The sequence below is a fragment of the Parasteatoda tepidariorum genome, chromosome 3 (genome assembly GCF_043381705.1).
Source record: "Parasteatoda tepidariorum isolate YZ-2023 chromosome 3, CAS_Ptep_4.0, whole genome shotgun sequence".
NCBI lineage: Eukaryota > Metazoa > Arthropoda > Arachnida > Araneae > Theridiidae > Parasteatoda > Parasteatoda tepidariorum.
In genome coordinates this window covers 15,074,232-15,094,734 of record NC_092206.1, presented here as the reverse complement: position 1 = coordinate 15,094,734, position 20,503 = coordinate 15,074,232, and the positions used below count along the sequence as shown (strand labels likewise).

Below are 20,503 nucleotides of genomic sequence, written 5' to 3'. Positions count from 1 at the left end.
ATCAATTTTATGAATTACGATAACATGATATAACAACCATATTAAGGTTAAAGCAAATTTGAACGGTAGTATAACTCATTATTCTTTAATTTAAAAAAGTTTCCTAGAATCAGAAGCAATCATATTTTACCGTTATAAAATTTTATGACGTTAAAAAACATATTATAATTGTAATACTTCTTATCAAATTAAATTACTTTGTAAAATATTTAGGAAAAAAAACAAAAAGGAAGATATCAGCGAAAATTTTAATTTCTTTTACTCTTATTCTATCATTACATTAATATAAAGTTTACAATGCCTTTTAAAGTTATCTTAATGAATTTGATATCTTGCATAAGATAATCTTTTTGTGGAAGCATGTAGTGTTTCTTAGAACAAAAAGCTCTTTTTCCAAGATATACTGATTGTTTTGTCAAAGCTTAGGACTTATAATAATTTTAATCATGTTTTTGATTATTCAGTAAATAAATATAATATTCAGTAACTGCAAAATAACACTAAAGACTTTTAATAATTGTAGCTAATATTTTACATTATATAATCAAATTAATTTATGTATGCTATAGCATCATTGTTTAGTTTTAAATATTATCCGCGTTTGAATTTAAACATTATTAAACATTATATTTAGCAATTAGTTCATATTATGCAATCAAGTGAGTTTTTGCATGCTGTAGGATGATTGTTAAATTTTAAACATTATCCGCGTCTCGTATTTTAAAAATTCAAAATTTTTGAAAAAAATTGATTGTAGAAACTGTCAAGGATCGAAACATGATAAATGTTTCCAAACACCGAAGACAACTTTTTTTTTTATAGAAAACAGCAGGGTTTTTTTAATAATGAAATTAAAATTTCCCAAAATTTGTTATCTCAATTGCATAGCATAGAAATTTAGAAACCAGTCATAAATTTTAAGACACGATAACAAAAGTGTCTAGACACCGAATTTTTCTTCTTCTTGAAAACAACGTGATTCGTTATGATGGAAGTAAAAATAACAAAACTTTGTTATCTCAATTGAATATTAGTTAAATTTTCAGGACCATTCATAAATTTTAAGACACGATGATAAAAGTTTCAAGACATAGAAAAAAAAAATTTTTTTTTTTAGAAAACAGATGGATTTGTCTTAATGGAAGTAAGAATTACAAAAATTTGTTATCTCAATTGAATATTTGAGAAATTCAGAAACCAGTCATAAATTTTAAGGCATGATGATTAAAGTTTCAAGACGATGAAATCATTTTTTTTAGAAAGCAAACAGGATTTTTTATTAATAGAATTAAAATTACAAAAATATTTCATCTCAATTGCGCATTATGAAAATTTAGAAACCAGTCATGAATTTTAACACACGATGGTAAAAGTTTCAAGACAATAAAATTAATTTTTATTCATTTTTCAGAAAACAATAGGATATTTTTATTAACGGAATTAAAAATTACAAAAATCTTTCATCTCAATTGTATATTATAAAATTTAGAAATCAGCCATAAATTTTAAGACACGATGATAAGCAGTAATCAGAAATTGTCTACCTCTGCTAACAAATAATATAAATTTATATCGCTTGATCGATATAGGTTTATGTGCACTGATGTTAAATGGTCCCCAAAATTGAAAATAATCTTGAAAAGTTTACTTTTCTATTCAATATATATTCAGGATCAAACATTTTCCAAAATAATTCTGCTCCAGAAACTACCTTTTAGTTATTAAAGGTGAAGAATCGGTGTTTGTCGATTCCTTTCAAAGACTATTGTTTTATCTATAGTTTTTTAAACTTGCAGAAGAGTCCATATGGTACCATTTTGAATAGGGAAATTTATACATGTCTTTCGAGAATTTGATTTTAAATACTATGCCGTTTGTTTTGATTAAGCAAGCTCTATCTAAATTATTTCTTTTACGCTAAAAAATATGTTTCGTCCCAAGTAAATTAAAAAAGAAGCATTGAAAAAGCTAAAATAAACAATAATGCTTGTTATTTATTGAAAACAAAAATCCCATTTTAATAAATAAATCCGTAAGTTTTGCTGCGTGTAAAGAAAATTCCCTAACAATGGAGAATAAGTTATAATTAAGATAATTAGGGTAATTATTTTCAAAAATTATGTAATTATTTTAAATTATGGTACTTAAACTTGAAACGTGTATTCGTTTTCGTGAATATTGTGTGGTATATATAGACAGTAAAATGTTTCAAAATAATGTTTCTCTCTTTTAATTTTAGCAATTTAAGTCTTATCGACATATTACATAATTGGTGTTATTTTAAATTATTTATTTTTAGTTTTCCAACTTTGTTCCAGACGCTATTGCAGAAGCTATTACAAAATCTATTGCCCTACTTATTGCTATATTTTATTGTTATGTACATTAATTTACTGATAACCGTTTTTATTTTTTAAAACTTTTACAAATTCACTTTTAAAGAGGATTAATGTGTGCAAAAAAGTCCTTATGTTAATATTTACAACAGGTTTCATATGGGCCTAACATAATTATTTTTTATTTCAAAGCTTCATCAACATTTTATTTTTATACCATTTACACGCAAATAATTCTTACTATAAGTTGTTACATTTATGTTATACGTACATAAAAATAAATTTCAAGAAAAATAAATTTTGAAACATATAATAATTAATGGTATACATTAATATTATGACAAAACACACTGCTATGTTTTTCCCCCTCTACTCAGTGTTTTTGAAGTTTTTTTCCCCAATAAATATATAAATTCAAACTATTCAAATATATTGCTGTTTTAAATTTTTTTAACAAACACTTTACAAACTCTAAGCCTCGTTTGAAGTCCTTTGAAAAGTATGAAATATTAGTTTATGTATTACGTGAAAATTAAGTTTAAAGCCAACTTATTTAACGATTTGTCCTATTAATTAGACAAGATAGACATTTAAGATAAACAAGGTTTTATCGTCACTTTAATAACATTTCTAGAAATCAGTGTTTTTGAATTTAATACAATTCAATCACGCAAATGCATTTTTGAAGAAGAGAATTTAGATGTTAATATTATTATACATAAATATTAGTTACATTTTATTCTAGATCAAACCTTTTAAAGATACTATTTAAAATAGACCTGCGAAGATTTGTTAAAATAAAACCGATTCCGCAAATTGTTAACGTTGATATCAACTTTAGAAAGGCAATATCAAGATGCTGGCTATAAAAAATTACATCAAAATAGAGGAACATATGGATAAAAAATAATAATTTACCTATTCTTCGCTGCTGCTGCCCTGTCCCTTTGCCGTCTGTTTTTGAACCAATTACCGACCTGCGTGGGAGTAAGTCCTGTGGCCTGAGCCAGCTCTCTCTTTTTGGTCGGATTAGGATAGGGGTCCTGGAGGTACCATTCTCTCAAAAGACTTCGGGTTCGCTCCTTGAAACAGTGAGTTTTCTGTTCTCCGTCCCAAATAGTCCTTGGCAGAGGGTACTTCTTTCGAACTCTGTATTTGTCCACTGGCCCCAGGGGCCTACCCCTTAGTTTCTCGGCCTCTTGATAGTGGGCCTCGAGCCACATGGCTTGCAATTTGGTATGGGAGGCCTTAGTGAACCGGTGACTCTCCAGAATGTGGTAAAGTTCTCTGAAACTGCCGGTGTGAAAGGCCACGAGGGCCCGGGCCCTGAGGACCGCCTCGTTTTTATTGAGTTCACTGCAATTTGGGTGTGCAACTGGCAGGGACCACAGGAATCGTCCCAATCTTTCAATGTCCCCACTTTCTTCGAGTGTTTCGCATACCGCTGCCACCTGGTTAACGGTAAAATTAAGCGTCGGAAGGACGAACATGGGACTGTAGGCCGCCGCTGCAGCGGGGCCCAGTCCTAAAGCCATCACTGCCTGACGAATGGGTGCTGATCCCCCCTCTTATTATCGTCTGGTGGTATTTAATGGCGGAAGTGTGGACAGCTCAGCTTAGAAGAGGGGCAGTAAATAGAAACGGAAGGTGTCCTATGGCCGGTCGTTCCAACTCCCTTGTCTCAGTAGTAAGTGAGGAGGTGTTCGATCCTCTTTTAGCCTCACGTCCCCTCGTGCATACGGCCAGGGTTGCCGCAGTGAAAGCGATTCTCTCGCCGCCAAGGATGAAACCGGTCCCGTGATATCCGACCAAGCGCCAAGCATACAGGTGAACTGCGCCAATGACACCAAAGATGAGAAAGTTTCTTTAAAGAATTAATCTGTGTTATGTTTATTCAGCGATACTATCAAGTGAAAATAATATTTTTTATTTAAGAAATTTGATTTGGTGGGCAAATGGTACATTTTTTGAAATCATATTTAGAAGTTATTATTCTAGTTTATGAAACGAATTTTTCCTCGTGTTATTAATGACTATTGTTTCTCCAGTTAGATTCTTATCAATAAGATGAAAATCACTTGTGGAATCTATATCATTTATTTATTTTTATCTTCCTTATTTCCAACTAGATTTACATTTATTGAATCTAGGAAATTTCATCCATTAACATATTATTCTAATTATTTTAAACTTGTTTAATATTAAACACGTTTAATAGCGACATTAATCAAACATTGCAATGCCTCTCATTGTTCAATAAAGCAATATATTGATTTTGATTGTTGAATCAAACATTGCTTTGTTTTGTGTTACCAATATATCGCCACAGCTTTTTGATTCTATAAGTATTTCACAGTTTTTCATTGTTTTATTAAACAATGCATTGTTTTCAATTTTCATTCATTGTATTGCAACTCATTTAAAAAAATAAAAATTAAAGAAAGAAACATTGCAATGCATTGTTTTTGTTAAATAATCCATTATTTTGCATCGTTTCTTGTTATTAATTTGTAGTCCTCCGAAACTTTAAAAAAAAATTATGCATTTATTAATATTGTCCAAGCTTACTGTACATTTTGTTAGTACTCATTCTGCTACTGCAGCACTCTTTGACAAAACCATGAGGGGGAAAAAAACGTATCAGTGTACAGTACAAAGTTTAGAAATTACTCCAAGTGAAGCCATAACATTGATACGCTGAAATAAAATACAACAACGCTTTCAGTTTAAAACATGTCATCTTAAAAGTCTTGATTTCTTACTTTACATAAATGCACACTTTTATGTCTAATTTACTTCCTACTGGGGGTATCATATAAAAATAACATATCAGAGCGACTTTAAAAACTTGAACAGTGCACATATTTCACTTACTGCAAATCTACTAAGAAATTTAAAAAAACTAAAGTATTTTTGGGCATTTCTGGATAAATTTAAAAAATAATGTTTGTAATTCAAAAAAAGAATAAAATTTAAATTATATCAAAAAATTAATGGCACATGAAAGAGCTTTATGACAGGACTTAAATTCTTTTAATTAACCAGATAATTATACATTTTATTTACTTAATATCTAACATTAAGTTTTAGTATTCGTATTTACGAGATTTTATTATTTCTGTCTATTATCAGTAGTGTTATGTGTTATCCGCTTAGTTTTTTGTAAAAAAAGGAAGGGAAAAAAACATAGTGTATACCGAGAAGTTTTATGGAAAAGTATCACACAAGAAAAAGTGAAATAAAAATTAATTTAAAAAACATCCGTTTTGTAATTTAGTTTTCATAAAATACATTGTGAAATATTGAAATTCGACATTGAATGTAAAAAATAATGTAACAAAATTTTTTTTTAAGAAATCATTCATAGAAACCTATTTATATTAAACTGTTAATAAGGGAAAAACGTAAATTAACAGAACTTTTTTTTTAAATTAATTGTTTTATTACAGATTTCTCAATTCAACTCCAATAAATATTTTTTTATTCCCTAATTTTACAAAAAAAATATCCTAATATGAAAATTCTAATTGCAGTTTAAATTTTAGTTCGACGTTCTAACTTCTTTTAATTTAAATAATAATTAGAGTACAAAAAATAAACAAATAATTTAAAACTCATAACAGTTTTAATATGATAACGCGCCAAATTGTAGCAGCCCTACAAACGTCTCACTACTATTAGTGCTAAACTCCGGGGCGGGAAGACGCCATCGATAGGTGTCTCGAGCCGATACATGCCTCAGACGCCGTTTCATTGGTGGATCATTGCACTGCGTAGGCGGGACTTTAAGTAGGCGTCGTCATGGTAACACTGCCAATCACAGACACTAGTGCCAATCAGAGTTATATTTCTGTTTATACAGAGAGCATGGTTGTGAATGTACTCATACAAAGAGAAGGTCACTTATTGGAAAGTGTGTTACAACACAATATGGCAACCGTTTGTGGATAAAAAGGAGATATTTGATTTTCTATATTTTTTGAAGCAATGTGGAATAGCTCTTTGTTTTGAGCAGATAGATTTGAGAGATTTTTAAAGTTGCCTTCAGTGTGAATGAGTTAAACTCCTTAGGCGCCATCTAGTTTGCACCCCCACCCCACCCCCATGGGAAGAAACTTCTGTCTCATAGATCATTTTCATTTCATGTAAAAAAAACTCAGAACAAAAGTTAAAGTCACATTACAGTTCCATAAAATTTCGCGTTGTTCATGGAATTTATGCAATGTTGGAAAAAAAAAATACTCAAAGCGTCAATAATAATTAATGTCAATATCTTAATATTATATATTCTTTAAATTATATTTTTTCATAATATTATTTACTCATAATATTATATAAATTTTCTAAAGATGGTTGATTTGTTTAAAATAAATTAATTGCTATGGTAATAAAGTACAACTTGAAGCGATATTCAATTTTCAGCGAATTTGAAAAGTTTTATAATTAAACATTCTCCGAATTTTCGAATTATTTAGGTATCAGTGATTCCAGAATAGAGCACTCGCATCTTAATGAGGTGACACAGGTTCGCATCTCAGTGTGAGCTCGCATCATAGCGCATCTCTCGTTGACCATAGTGCTGACATAAAAGTATTTTCAGGGAACAAATTAACCTCCACGAAGTTTACTTTGTCCAAAAACTTGATTTAGGAGTTTCGTTGTTTTTTGGATTTGGTTCTAATTTACAAAATTACGAAGTTCGTACAGTCGTAATCTCAGAAAATTGAGTCTGTTGTTCAACGATTTAATTAACAATTTTTGACGATAATTTTATTTTTTAAAATAAAATGTAATTATTTGGGTGCGAGCCGCTATGGCACGAAAGGATTGAGCTCTCGTCTCCAAGTTAGGCTATCTAGGTTCGAAACCCAGCGATGACTGGTCGATATGATTTTGCTTCTGGTTCACACCACCCATAGTGCTGACATAAAAATATCGTTAGTAGTAGACGGATCATGGGTTATAATCCACTTGACATCGAGTTAACTATGGGAGGGCTTTCCATGCATAGCAATTGTGGGTTAGTTCTATCGAAAAATTCTCCACGAAGGCTGATTTGTCTAAATGCTTGGTTGAAGATGAATGACTTATCTTCTTATTTGGTTTCAAAATTTTAGGGCCACGAAGTTGAATACTGATGGTCGTAAATCTCAAATTTTAATCCTAATCCAATTTGAACATCAGTTATAAAATAAAATAAAATAAAATAAAATAAAATAAAATAAAATAAAATAAAATAAAATAAAATAAAATAAAATAAAATAAAATAAAATAAAATAAAATAAAATAAAATAAAATAAAATAAAATAAAATAAAATAAAATANACTTCTGTCTCATAGATTATTTTCATTTCATGTAAAAAAAACTCAGAACAAAAGTTAAAGTCACATTACACTTCCATTTACACATTTACATTCATGGAATTTATGCAATGTTGAAAAAAAAAATACTCAACGCGTCAATAATAATTAATGTCAATATCTTAATATTATATATTCTTTAAATTATAGTTTTTCATAATATTATTTACTCATAATATTATATAAACTTTCTAAAGATGGTTGATTTGTTTAAAATAAATTAATTGCCATGGTAATAAAGTACAACTTGGAAGCGATATTCAATTTTCAGCGAATTTGAAAAGTTTTATAATTAAACATTCTCCGAATTTTCGAATTATTTAGGTATCAGTGATTCCAGAATAGAGCACTCGCCTCTTAATGAGGTGACACAGGTTCGCATCTCAGCGTGGGCTCGCATCTCAGCGCATCTCTCGTTGATCATAGTGCTGACATAAAAATATTTTCAGGGAACAAATTAACCTCCACGAAGGTTACTTTGTCCCAATAGCTTGATTTAGGAGTTTCCTTGTCTTTTGAATTGGGTTCTAATTTACAAAGTTACGAAGTTCGTATAGTCGTAATCTCAGAAAATTGAGTCGGTTGTTCAACGATTTAATTAACAATTTTCGACGACAATTTTATTTTTTAAAATAAAATGCAATTACTTGGGTGCCAGCCGCTATGGCACGAAAGGATTGAGCTCTCGTCTCCAAGTTAGGCTACCTTGGTTCAAAACCCAGCGATGACTGCTCGATACGATTTTGCTTCTGATTCACACCACACACAGTGCTGACATAAAAATATCGTTAGTAGTAGACGGATCATGGGTTGGAATCCACTTGCAATCGGGCTAACCGTGGGAGGGCTCTCCATGTAACGCAATTGTGGGTTAGTTCCATCGAAAATTTCTTCACGAATTCTGATTTGTCTAAATGCTTGATTGAAGATGAATGACTTATCTTCTTATTTGGTTTGAAAATTTTAAGGCCACGAAGTTGAATACTGATGGTCGTAAATCTCAAATTGTAATCGTAATCTAATTTGAACATAAGTTATAAAATAAAATAAAATAAAATAAAATAAAATAAAATAAAATAAAATAAAAACGTTTTAGTGTAGATTTAAGCAGAATTTTGTTTATTATTTGACTCCTTTATTAATTTGGAGTTATTGGCAGCAGACACTATTGACTATTTAGAATTCTTCATAAGTTTGAAATCAACATTTTTAGCATGAACTAATTCACACTCAAACGAATTTTTTGTTAAAGAAAGCTTACAGAAAATAAAGTTATAGAAGAAAAGTGCAAATTTTGCATTTCTTTTTTCTTCTAATTTTTCAATGAAAGCGAAATATGTGTATAAGTAGGAAATTAGCATTAGAAATTAGCACATTTCAAATGCTATGGATAATATTTAAAGAGCGGTGGCGGCTCATAAGATAGAACACTCGCCTCCCATTGAGGTGATCTGGGTTCGAGCCCAGCGACAGCTGGTTAATTCGAATTCCGCACCCGGTTCGTACCGACCACAGTGCTGAACTAAAATATCCTCAGTGGTAGACGGATCATGGGTTAGAGTCCCCTTGCAACCAGGCTAACCGTGAAAGGTTTTCGAGGTTTTCCTCTCCATGTAACGTAAATGCTGGATTGTTCTACCCAAACGTCCTCCACAATGGCAAATTTCCCCCAATACTTGGTCCAGGAGTTCCCTTGTCTTCTGAATTAGGCTTGAAATTACAAGGCTACGAAGTTGAAAATTAGTAGTCGTAAACCCAAAAACCTGGGCCGGCTGTTTAACGACGGCTATAAAATTAAAAAATATAAAGTAATATTTGAAACTGTGTTAATCAGAGTAGTTAAGTTTTATTAACAATTACTATTTAATTTGTTATAACAGAATTTACGAACGTTTTAATACACATTGATTTTAGTTGCTTTCAATAAGCCAGTCTGAGTTCCAATAAACTGGATGGTGACCCATCCATAGAAAACTTTATCCAACAATTGCAAATAGTAGAATGTGTATTGTACTATTTGCAACACACATTGACTGGGAATTTTACACACACACACAGTCAATAATGACTGTGTATTTTATATAGAAAAAAAGAATATCAAAAGTAGTTATAATCTAATTTATTACTTCTAGATCAGTGTACACACATAAAAAAACCCGAGAGATTTGAAATCGCTCAAAAAACTGTGTAATTATGCTCTGGCGCATAATATTTTTAAGCATTTTACTGTCTTGAATAATAGCAAATGCTTTATTCAAAAATAAAATAGTTTCGTTCTAATTTATAGAAATTGCCTGATCCAATAAAAGGTGACCGACCGGTTTTCGTCATTGGTATTTAATTTTTATTTTTCTCATATTTGATTAACAGCTTATGATTATAACGATTAGGCCTTAAAATATTTACTATGGAAGTTAATAATTGCATTAAGATGTAAAAAACTATAAAACTGCTAAGTATGCCGAAGTTGCAGTCATAATTAATTGACAAAAATGATTGGACCGAATATGGAAACCTTCCACAACTATTTATATATTTTCACTTTTTTACATTTCTTTTTTTTTATAATTTCATTTTTTATAATTTCCTTATGCTTATTCTTATCCTTACAATGCTGTTTATTCTATAAGTGAAACAATTCTAGAGGCGTGTATATTATACAGTGATAGGGAAACTAAAATTAGTATGCAAGTATGTTACTTTTTCGTCTAAAGATGTAATATTCCCCGCATGCATTATCTTTACATAGTGAAACAATATCCGATTACGGGAACAGTAAACAGTAACAGTAAGTACGGGAACAGTAACAGCATTTTAAGAAGCCTCTACCCTCGCCATCTTGTTTTTTAAGTCGATTTTTTTAGGTGCGTTTATTTGATTTTTTTTATATACATATTATAATTTTTTTTAAAAAGTTTTAACGTAAATTACGCAAAATCAAAGATATTTATCAAAATCTATAAACAAACAACTGAATAAATAAATAGTAAACTACCTTTCAAAAAATATAGATGGCAAAATTGTATTGGCATAGTTTTATCAGAAAAATAAGGAATGAGTAAACGAAAATTTATTTTGTGTCTGATTTCGGTAACTTTAAAATATCGTCTACATTAATTAATTATCATGCTCGAGGTAACCTCAAAATATCATTAAGACTGAGTATTAGAACGTGAAGATCCGATCTTTCAATCAAAAGTTATTCAGGGTATTCCATTTATTTTTTATTTTTTACCCGTAGTCTAGAGTAGCATTGCTTTCCCAACATCTATACTTTTCATACAATGAAATAATTTTACAGGAAGAGTAAAATTAGTGTGTTGAAGTGTTAGTCCGTTGTATAGAGTAACATTGCATTCCCGACATCTATACTTTCTATACAGTGAAACAATTTTACAGGGAAAGTTAAATTAGTGTGTTTAAAGTGTTACTCCTTAGTCTAGAGTAGCATTGCTTTCCCAACATCTATACTTTTCATACAGTGAAGCATTTTTACAGGAAGAGTAAAATTAGTGTATTGAAGTGTTATTCCGTAGCATAGAGTAACATTACTTTCCCGACATCTATACTTTCTATACAGTGAAACAATTTTACAGGGAAAGTTAAATTAGTGTGTTTAAGTGTTACTCCTTAGTCTAGAGTAGCATTGCTTTCCCAACATCTATACTTTCTATACAGTGAAACAATTTTACAGGAAGAGTAAAATTAGTGTGTTGAAGTGTTACTCATTAGTCTAGAGTAGCATTGCTTTCCCGACATCTATACTTTTTATACAGTGAAACAATTTTACAGAAAGAGTAAAATTAGTGTATTGAAGTGTTATTCCGTAGCATAGAGTAACATTGCTTTTCCGACATCTATACTTTTTATACAGCGAAACAATTTTACAGGAAGAGTAAGATTAGTATATAGTTCAATAGCCTTGAGTAGCATCGCTTTCCCGGCATTTATACGTTTTATACAGTGAAACAATTTTACAGGGAGAGTAAAATTAGTGTATTAAAAATGTTATTCCTTTGCCTAGGGAACAATACTTTCACGGAATGTATCTTTTAACTGAAATATTAAGTAGTAAAATAGCACAATGAAAAAGTAAAATTATCGTTCGGAAATAGAACGAAAAAACATTTGTTAGAAAAACATTTATAAGGGAACATAAATTCAATAATCAAATATGTTACTTAATGAATAATGAATATCGGTTACTTTTAGCACTTTTATTTTATTTATTTATTTTAATATGTATTTATTTGATTAATATATTTTTTATTTAAACGCAAAATATTATTTTATCCAAAGAATTTGTTCCTCATAAATTTTTAATGCATGCAATTTAAAAAGGAAAAATGAAGAGAAAATGCACTCTGGAAAAATAACTCTTGGATTTGAAATTTTATAAGACTTGAAAATATTATTAGTCTTTGTAAAGGTAACGTTTTTTTAGAAAATCCCGAAATAACAAAGTCAATGCATTTACATTGGGGTAACCAAATATAAACGTTTATTCGTGAAAAATAATTAATAATTTCAATAAAAGCAACAAATTTAATTTTCATCTTAACTAAATTATAATAGAAACAAAATATTAAATTATACTTTGTTTCAGTTCTTTAATGTGCTTATAAGGCAAAAAAAAAAAAACGTTTTGAATTATGTTAAATATTTTTAATAAATGTTGAATTAAAAAAAATTAAAAAAATATTTTTAACTAAAGGAACTAAACGAATTTATATTGAAGCTCATTTTCTAATTAAGAAATAAGTTAGCTTTTAAAAAGATATAATTCAGGTGCGTAATTTTTATAATACTTGCAAGGATTTCTAGGAAAAATTTCCAGGTATGACTGAAAATTGGATTACAATTTTAATTTCTTAACCAAATGCAAAAAATAAAATAATTTCTCAAAGTAATGCATTGTCGCTGGAAGGAAATCTTAGACAAAGATTTCGTTTATTGAAAAAAATAAAGAATTGTATTAGCAGTTTTAAAATAAAGCCTCAAATCGCATACCTCAAAAGTTTGTTTAAAATCTTTTGCTGAATATAATTGCAATGCTATTGCATCATTATTTTTATTTTTTAACTTTTAGACTTTGATTGAGGGCTAGTAAAGACTTTTAAATCATTCATTGTCTTAAATTCCCGTAAAACATCACGTAACAGAGTAATGAATATTTAATTTGAAAAAGTGTGCTTTAACACGCCATTGTAATGTTTATTAATTTGAATTTTTTTAAAAATATATTTACTTAAATACAACTTAAATAACAGCAAAAAAATATTTTTTAAAATTTTAATTTAATTTAATTTAATTTAATTTAATTTAATTTAATTTAATTTAATTTAAAAATATATATACTTTTGAACCGCAATAAATAACAGCAAAGAATAAAAAATTTAGCCGAGTGGAAATATATATTAAAATTTTTAAAACTGGGTATTCCATGAACTTAAAAAAATACAAAATAAATAAAAACTGGACTTTTATTATGTATCTTTAAAATAATTATTGAACATATAACTGGTTTTTAGTTTATTTTAACCAATATTGGTAATAATTTCTTAGAAATTGAGAATTTATGTTTTATTTTATCTGCATTAGAATATAATTATTGTGCTATATATGGAATGGGATATTAAAAGGGAAACTGTAATTAGGCTTGGCTTAAATCCTCAAGCTTTCCTGCAAGACAAACTAGTTTTTCTTTAATATTTATTGTAGAAATTGCTTTAAAATTGGCACACTAGGAAAGCTTGTATTTTTGAGTTAGGCGTGTAATCTATATTCGTTACATTTATTTTTGTTAATTTCGTTTTTTTTATTTGTGTTAATTAATTTTGTTAATTTATGCTTATTTTTGTCAACTATCTTTGCTAGTTGATTTTTCAAATGTGTTCTTCATTTTCACGATATATGCTTTGATAATGCTTTGATGTTATTATAGAATTGACGTGGACCAAAAACATAAAAGCGGGGGGGAGATTTAAGAAGAAGAAAAAGAAGGAAGGAATGAAAGAAAGGACAGAAATAAAGATGAATAAATGATAGAAAAGAGAAGAAGATAAAAAGAAAGAGAAAAGAGAAATGATAGCAGAAAAAAAAGAGAAAGAATAAAAAACTGATGGGGGGAAAAAAGAAAAATAATTGGAAGAAAAGAAATAACCAAAATACATTTTGTGAGTTACCAATTTAAAAGTGTGTTAACGAATAAATTGGCCATTTCAAAAATTAATTAAGGATTTAATGTTTTAGAAAACGTAGCAGTGAGGTATAAATTGCCGATTATAAAATTATGTGTTTCATTTATTAAATTTACCGAATAATTTCCTGTAAGAAAACTGACTTTTGCTCATGATATTTATTGTAGAATTTGTTTTAAAATTTGAGTACTAGGAAAGCCTGTATTTTCTTAAGTTGTTAATAGTTAAGTTAGGCATAGAATCTATATTGTTTAAGCTTTATTTTTAGTTAAAGTTTCGTTAAAGTTCGTCAAGTTTTATTTTTCGTTACTATTTTCGTTAATTGATTTTCCAAGTGATGTATTCACTTTCAGGATGTAAAAAGTAACAGTTTTTAACGTTATTCTAAAAGTGACATAAAAAAGAGGGATATTGAGAATAAAAAAAAGGGAGAAAGAAAAGAAATAACGATGAATAAAAGATAGAAAAGAAAACAGATAAAAAGAAAGAGAAGAGAGAAATGACAGTCGATAAAAAGGAAAGAAGGAACAAAAACTGATGAGGAAAAAAAGAATAAAAGAATGGAAGTAAAGAAAAATTCAAAGTATACACTGAGAAAATATCTTTGGTCAAAACTATCAAAATTTACCGTGTTTCTGGCTCAATGGGAACACCAAAAAGCTCTATAATTTTTACCAAAGCACTTTGGTCATGGTTTTGGTAAATAATGATTAGTTTATAATATGTGATAAAATTTGGTAATTGCTGTAAATTTTGGGGATTTTACAATGATAACTTAGAGCATGGCATAAAACCCATTTATTCGGTTAAATTAACTTTTTAGTTTTGTAATTTTCATTAAATGCATAGAAGTAAGAAGTGTTATTTTGAAAACCAGAATTTCCGGTAAATCGTTACCAAATGAATGGTTTAAATATCACATAGTTTAGTTTTCAAAGCAGAATCATGGCCATTATTTATCAGAAATTTCCTTACCATACAGTACAGAAATTTTACCAAAATTTTTCTCTCCATGTAACCAATGTATTAGAAATATCGTGAGTTACCACTTTAGAAAGTAAGTTAACAAATAAATTAGTCATTTAAGAAATTAATTTAGTATTTAGTAAGTTAGCAAGTGTAGTAGTGAGTTATAAGTTGCTTTATATAAAAATTATGTTATTCATTTATTTAATTTTCCAAATAAAAATTTAACCAACAAATCTTATTACAGTATTTAACAGGAAAATTTTACGATATATATTTTGTGGATGGCATATAATTAAGTATAAAAGGCAGAAACAAGTTTTCTTTAAAGAATTCAGCTATCATCGCAAAAATTGTGTAAATCTCACCCATGGCACGTATTTGGGTAGGGACTTAATTGGGTGTAAATCCTTTACCCCTGTCTTGCATTAGGGCAAAGTTTACCCCTGGCTGTCGTTTTCGCACTAGCATACTGTTGGATTTGATTTGGGCTCTTAAACCCTTTTCTCCGCACCGCGGGGATTTGGGTTGGATTAATAGGGGACTAGTATCTGTATTTTTCTTTTTCCCCCCTTCGAAAGGCTTTGAATCAATCTGTCTCATATATTGGAGATTTATTGAGTTTCAGGACGGTCTCCTTTGGGAATAAATGTAATCAACGAGGAGAGTTTTTAAGGAAGGATCGAGTAAAAAAATAAAAATATCTCATGTTTTAAGTGCAGTTGCAAAATTATTGTTGCTTTTTTTCTTTTTTTTTTAGATTGTACAGTACTTTTTTATAAATTTGAATACATTAAGAGAGATGAAATACTCTTATTTTTGAAATTTATAAGCTTCTAAATAAATATTTGCTTGAAAAGAACAAACATACATTAAAACCCAATTCAAAAATATACAACGTATAACATAATTACAACAAACTCAAAAACATATTTCCAAACCTAAGCAACTTCAATAAAAAGTAATGATATAAAGATTTCACGGCAGTTGCTGTTGTTCGTTTATATACAAACTATTTACTTCCATTTATTAATCGATTTCTATACCGTTACATAATAGTTAACTTTATTGTAAAGTAATGCAATTAATTAAATTTAAATTGTACTGTATATATATATATATATNAGTTCTATTTACTTGCAGCTTATGCGCAATAAATGAAACTTATTGTTTTTCTTAATTTTCTTCGAGTTTTTTTGTATTTATTTATTTTGTTATATATATATATATATATATATATAGTTCATACAAAAAAATATGTAACCAAAATGTAAAAATGTAACCAATTATTGAAATATTTCTTGATTTTATAACATTTGAATTAGTTTTTGACTTTTTCAAGAATTAAAACAACCGATTTCTTTTACATTACTGACTCTTCTTTCTTTAATTCTTTTTAATTACTTTTTATTAAGAGAAGAAAAACTGTTTGCAAAAATCGGACGTAGATTGTTAATAGTACGTCTCTTTTTATAAAAATAATCTTATGAATTTAAAAATATATATAGTTTTTATTAAAATATTTCATCAACATCATAAAATAATGCTTATATTTAAATTTCTTAGAATGCGCAATGTTGATATCATGCATTATAAGACTTTTCATTAATTAACATTTAATAATTAATAGTTTTAATAAATTCAATAAAATTTATTAAATTCTTGCATAAAATATTATAATTAAAAATGTGTTATTATATACGAGAAGCAAAATGCACATAGAATTAATAAAAATAAATTTAAAAAAAGGACAATTGATTTAAAAACAAATGTTTGGGCAATTACCATAATTTCAGATTAGTTTCTTCATTTAGATTAATCCTTTTGAGTTATATTATTCATAACAAAATAATTACACATTAAAATACACACACAAAAAAATGCATAAGGATGTAGTAAAATTTCGTTGATTTATATTTTAAGATAAATACGTTTTCTTGGAGGAAGCTTTATTTATTATTAACATCTTGGATGAATATTTGAATTATAAAGCAATATTTTATTTTTCTTCTGTATTGTATCCCAGTTTAATTTAATAACCATATAAAAAAATCACATATTTACCCTGTTTATACGTTAAGGAGATTTTTTGTGATACGACACATAAAAAAAAGGCTACAATTTATTAAAATGATCACAATATTTAGTATTATAAAACGAAAATAAATAATCCTAAAATTGCACACAAAAAACAAATTCGGAAAAAAAAATCTTACAACAAGTATTTCTCGAGAACAATTGCTTACATAAAATCAAACTTTTAAAATGACTTGTGTTTAACAAAAACACGTAAGTCCAAGTCATTATTAAACGCTTACTATTTTTAGTCTTTGCTTTCTGCTACTATGTTTCAATCTAACAAACATTTTTCGTATTAGAAAAGTATTTTGAATTGTTTATAATGAACTAAACTAGTAACAAAGTGCTGGAAATTTGGGGATGCCTAATATAATAGCTGTAATTTAGCTTTATTGCAACTTATTATGAGATTTGCTTTATTACGCTCTTAATAGTTGTTATTAGTGCCTTATAGCGAAAGAAATATGTCTGATTGATCATAATTTAAGCGATCAGGAAATAGTTTGAGAGCATGGAATTATTTTATTGCTTTATTATAGCATTTATTCCCATTCATTTCTTTTGTAAATATGAAAATTATAATTGGATGTTTTACCATTTCTGAATTCTTAAGCTGATAGACAATTTGCAAAAATCAGAAAAAGAACTTTGCAAAAAAGGAAGCCTTTTTACAATATGTAATATTGAATGTTCTGAAAAAAATTATTGCAGAATAATTATTTTTTGAACTGTGAAGTTTAAGAAACTGTTATTGCATTCCAACGCATTTATTATTATTTATTTCTAATTATATCAATAGTTTGTGGAGATTATATGCATTAATATTAAGCTGATAAAAAATACGTTAAAAATTCATCACACCGAGTGCATTATGTTAAATTAAAAATCTCAGTGATGGCTGGTCGATACGAATTCCGCATCCGGCTTGCACAGATCACAGTGTTGACGTGAAATATCCTCAGTGCTGAACGGATCATGGGTTAGAGTCCCTTTGCCGTCAGATTAACCGTAGGAGGTTCTCGTGGTCTTCTTCTCCATGTAACGCTAGTGCTGGTTAGGTTCATCAAAAAGTCCTCCACGAAGGTAAATTTCTCCCAATATTTGATCCAGGAGTTCCCTTGTCTTCTAGATAGGGTTCAAAATTACAAGGCTACGAAGTTGAACATAAGTAATCGCAAACCCAAAAAGATGTGTCGGCTGTTCAACGACGCTTATAAAATAAAATAAAATTTGCATTATAGCATCGTTATTAAAAAAAATAAACAGCACAATTTAAACAATGATTCAATAAACTTATTGATAAAACAAATTCATAAACTTACAAGTTGCCTGCATTTAACTTACCGGTTATTATTGTATTTAATGTATATCGCATGGCTGCATTTAATGTATAATTTAATAATCCTTGCCAAAAATTAAGTTTAACAAAAGTATGCGCATTAGGGTTCACAAATTAATATTAAAGTAAGAGAGGAATAAAACTTTATAAATATCTGTCACATCAATACTGGTGAATAAAGGAGGAAATTATCAAAACCAGTTTTATTGTCTAAGGAAGCTTAGAAATGTGTCTTGCAATCGTATTTTTACTCTTCTCTGTTTTCTCCGACAATCAAGCACGTTCTATTGTTTTCAGATCCTGCTTCTGCACTGATGATTTGACTGATTTCGATAACTATTTTTTTCCTGATTTTAAATATTAACTTTAAATATTAGCAAAATTTTTGAATTCCTTTTTTACAAAAATTCCATAAATATATATTAATAGTGATTTTTACGAAGCACTCTAAGCAAATTTAAACAAACAAGATGAATAAAAATGAAAAGAAAAGAAATAAAGAAATAAAAGTAATTTTTTCCCTCTTATTTCTAATTTTTCGTAATTTATTTTTAATAAAACTAAATTGTTCTTGAACTTATTTTGGTAATACTTTAGAAAGTTCTAGTTCTTGTCAAATACTATAACAAGATGCAAGTGAATATTGCATTTCACAAATTTCATTGAGCTTTTATCATTAGACGTGCATTAGTAAAATTGTAATTGTTTCTTGTTCCATGATCATTTTTTTTATTCCCAATTTTTATTGCTAATTTTTAATGAAAGAAAAATTGTATTTTGGACTGTAATTTTAAAAAATTATATTCCTTCATAAATCCCCCCCCCCTTTTTTTTTTTAATAACGGAGATTATTCAAACGAACTATTCCAACAACCTATTAAGGCGTAAATTAATCAAACTATAGTAGTTTTCTCTCATGTGATTATTTGTTTTCATTTTTAATTTTAGTTAAAAATGAAAACATATAATGAATAACATACAATGAATGAATAAATATAAATTATGTTTCGAAATTATTAATTTAGAAAGTTCTAGTAAAATTTTAATTTGATAGTGAGCTACAGAAAGTATCAAAAAAAACCTTTTTAACATTGTAATAGAAATAAAATTAAGTAAAGAAGTTTTCTCTTGTGTGACGATTTTTTTTTTATACAAGTTTTCAAAAGATGGTATTTTGGGAAGAATATTCAGTTCATATATGTAAAGAAGTCAAGAATTTACATCATCAAACCATCTGCATTTAAAGTTGTCTGTATAAGTGTTATGATTAAAATTGGATTGGATTAAAAACAGAAACTTTTGCATTTTTGGCTAGGAAATATTCGTGCTTCAAAATGTTTAAATATGCAATCAATATTTGTATTTGGTTTAATTTAAAATAATTTCTGATTTTTTTTTAAATGATATCTATAATTCTAACCTTAAACAACATGAAAAGGGGGAAATAAGCTGGACTACTTTGCAAATTTAAAACCAAGCTTATTTTTTAAAGCTATTCTACAATTTGATTTACTTTTTACAATAAATTTTCTATGATTTTCAATACATTTTTTTTTATATTACAGCAAGTATTTTGTGAAGTCTAAAGTTTTATTCCTAAAGTTTAAAAGAAATCTTGAAACTTTCCAAAAAATCAATAAATTTGTGTTTCCAAATGTTTCCTTTTTTTATAAGTTTTAACCAAAAAGGAGTCTTTTCACAAATCTTGTTGACCAAATCATCAAATAATCTTCTTTTTAATAAATATGTCTTAATTAAAAATTTAAAATACATCTAAAAGTCAAGAATGTCATAAAAGCTGATAATATTAAGTAATATTAAGTACGCAAACTATTTGCAATTTGTAACGCACGTTGTTATTGTTAATATTGCCATTCCATATATATATAAACTTTCTTATATAATCTTTCTTATATATAAACTTTCTTAAAAAGTTGGATAGCCATATCGTCAGATAGTTTTTTTCAGTTATAAATAAGAGCTTTAATAAAGCTATTAAATGTGGTTCATGAAATATGAGACAAAAATAGGAATCTTCAAATTTACAGAAAATATTACTTATGACGCGCCAGAAGCAAATTGAACTCCAATAGCATTTTCCCATTAAGGAAAAAATCAAATAAAAAAAATATTAATTTTAGCATACTTCATATAAAACTTTCCGAATGTTATTTCCGGAAAAAATATTATAATAACAATGATAAAAACTTTTCAAAACAACA

General features: G+C 28.1%; 1 protein-coding gene across 1 annotated transcript in view; it reads right to left on the bottom strand.

The window, feature by feature from the left end:
* Positions 1-4,029, bottom strand: part of LOC107436457 (homeobox protein SIX6-like) — a 62,961-nt gene extending 58,932 nt beyond the window's left edge. The window contains 1 exon segment of the mRNA NM_001323801.1: positions 3,255-4,029. Within this exon segment, the coding sequence (NP_001310730.1) occupies positions 3,255-3,871 (617 nt within the window). The 5' untranslated portion in view covers positions 3,872-4,029.
* Between the last annotated feature and the right edge of the window lie 16,474 nt (positions 4,030-20,503).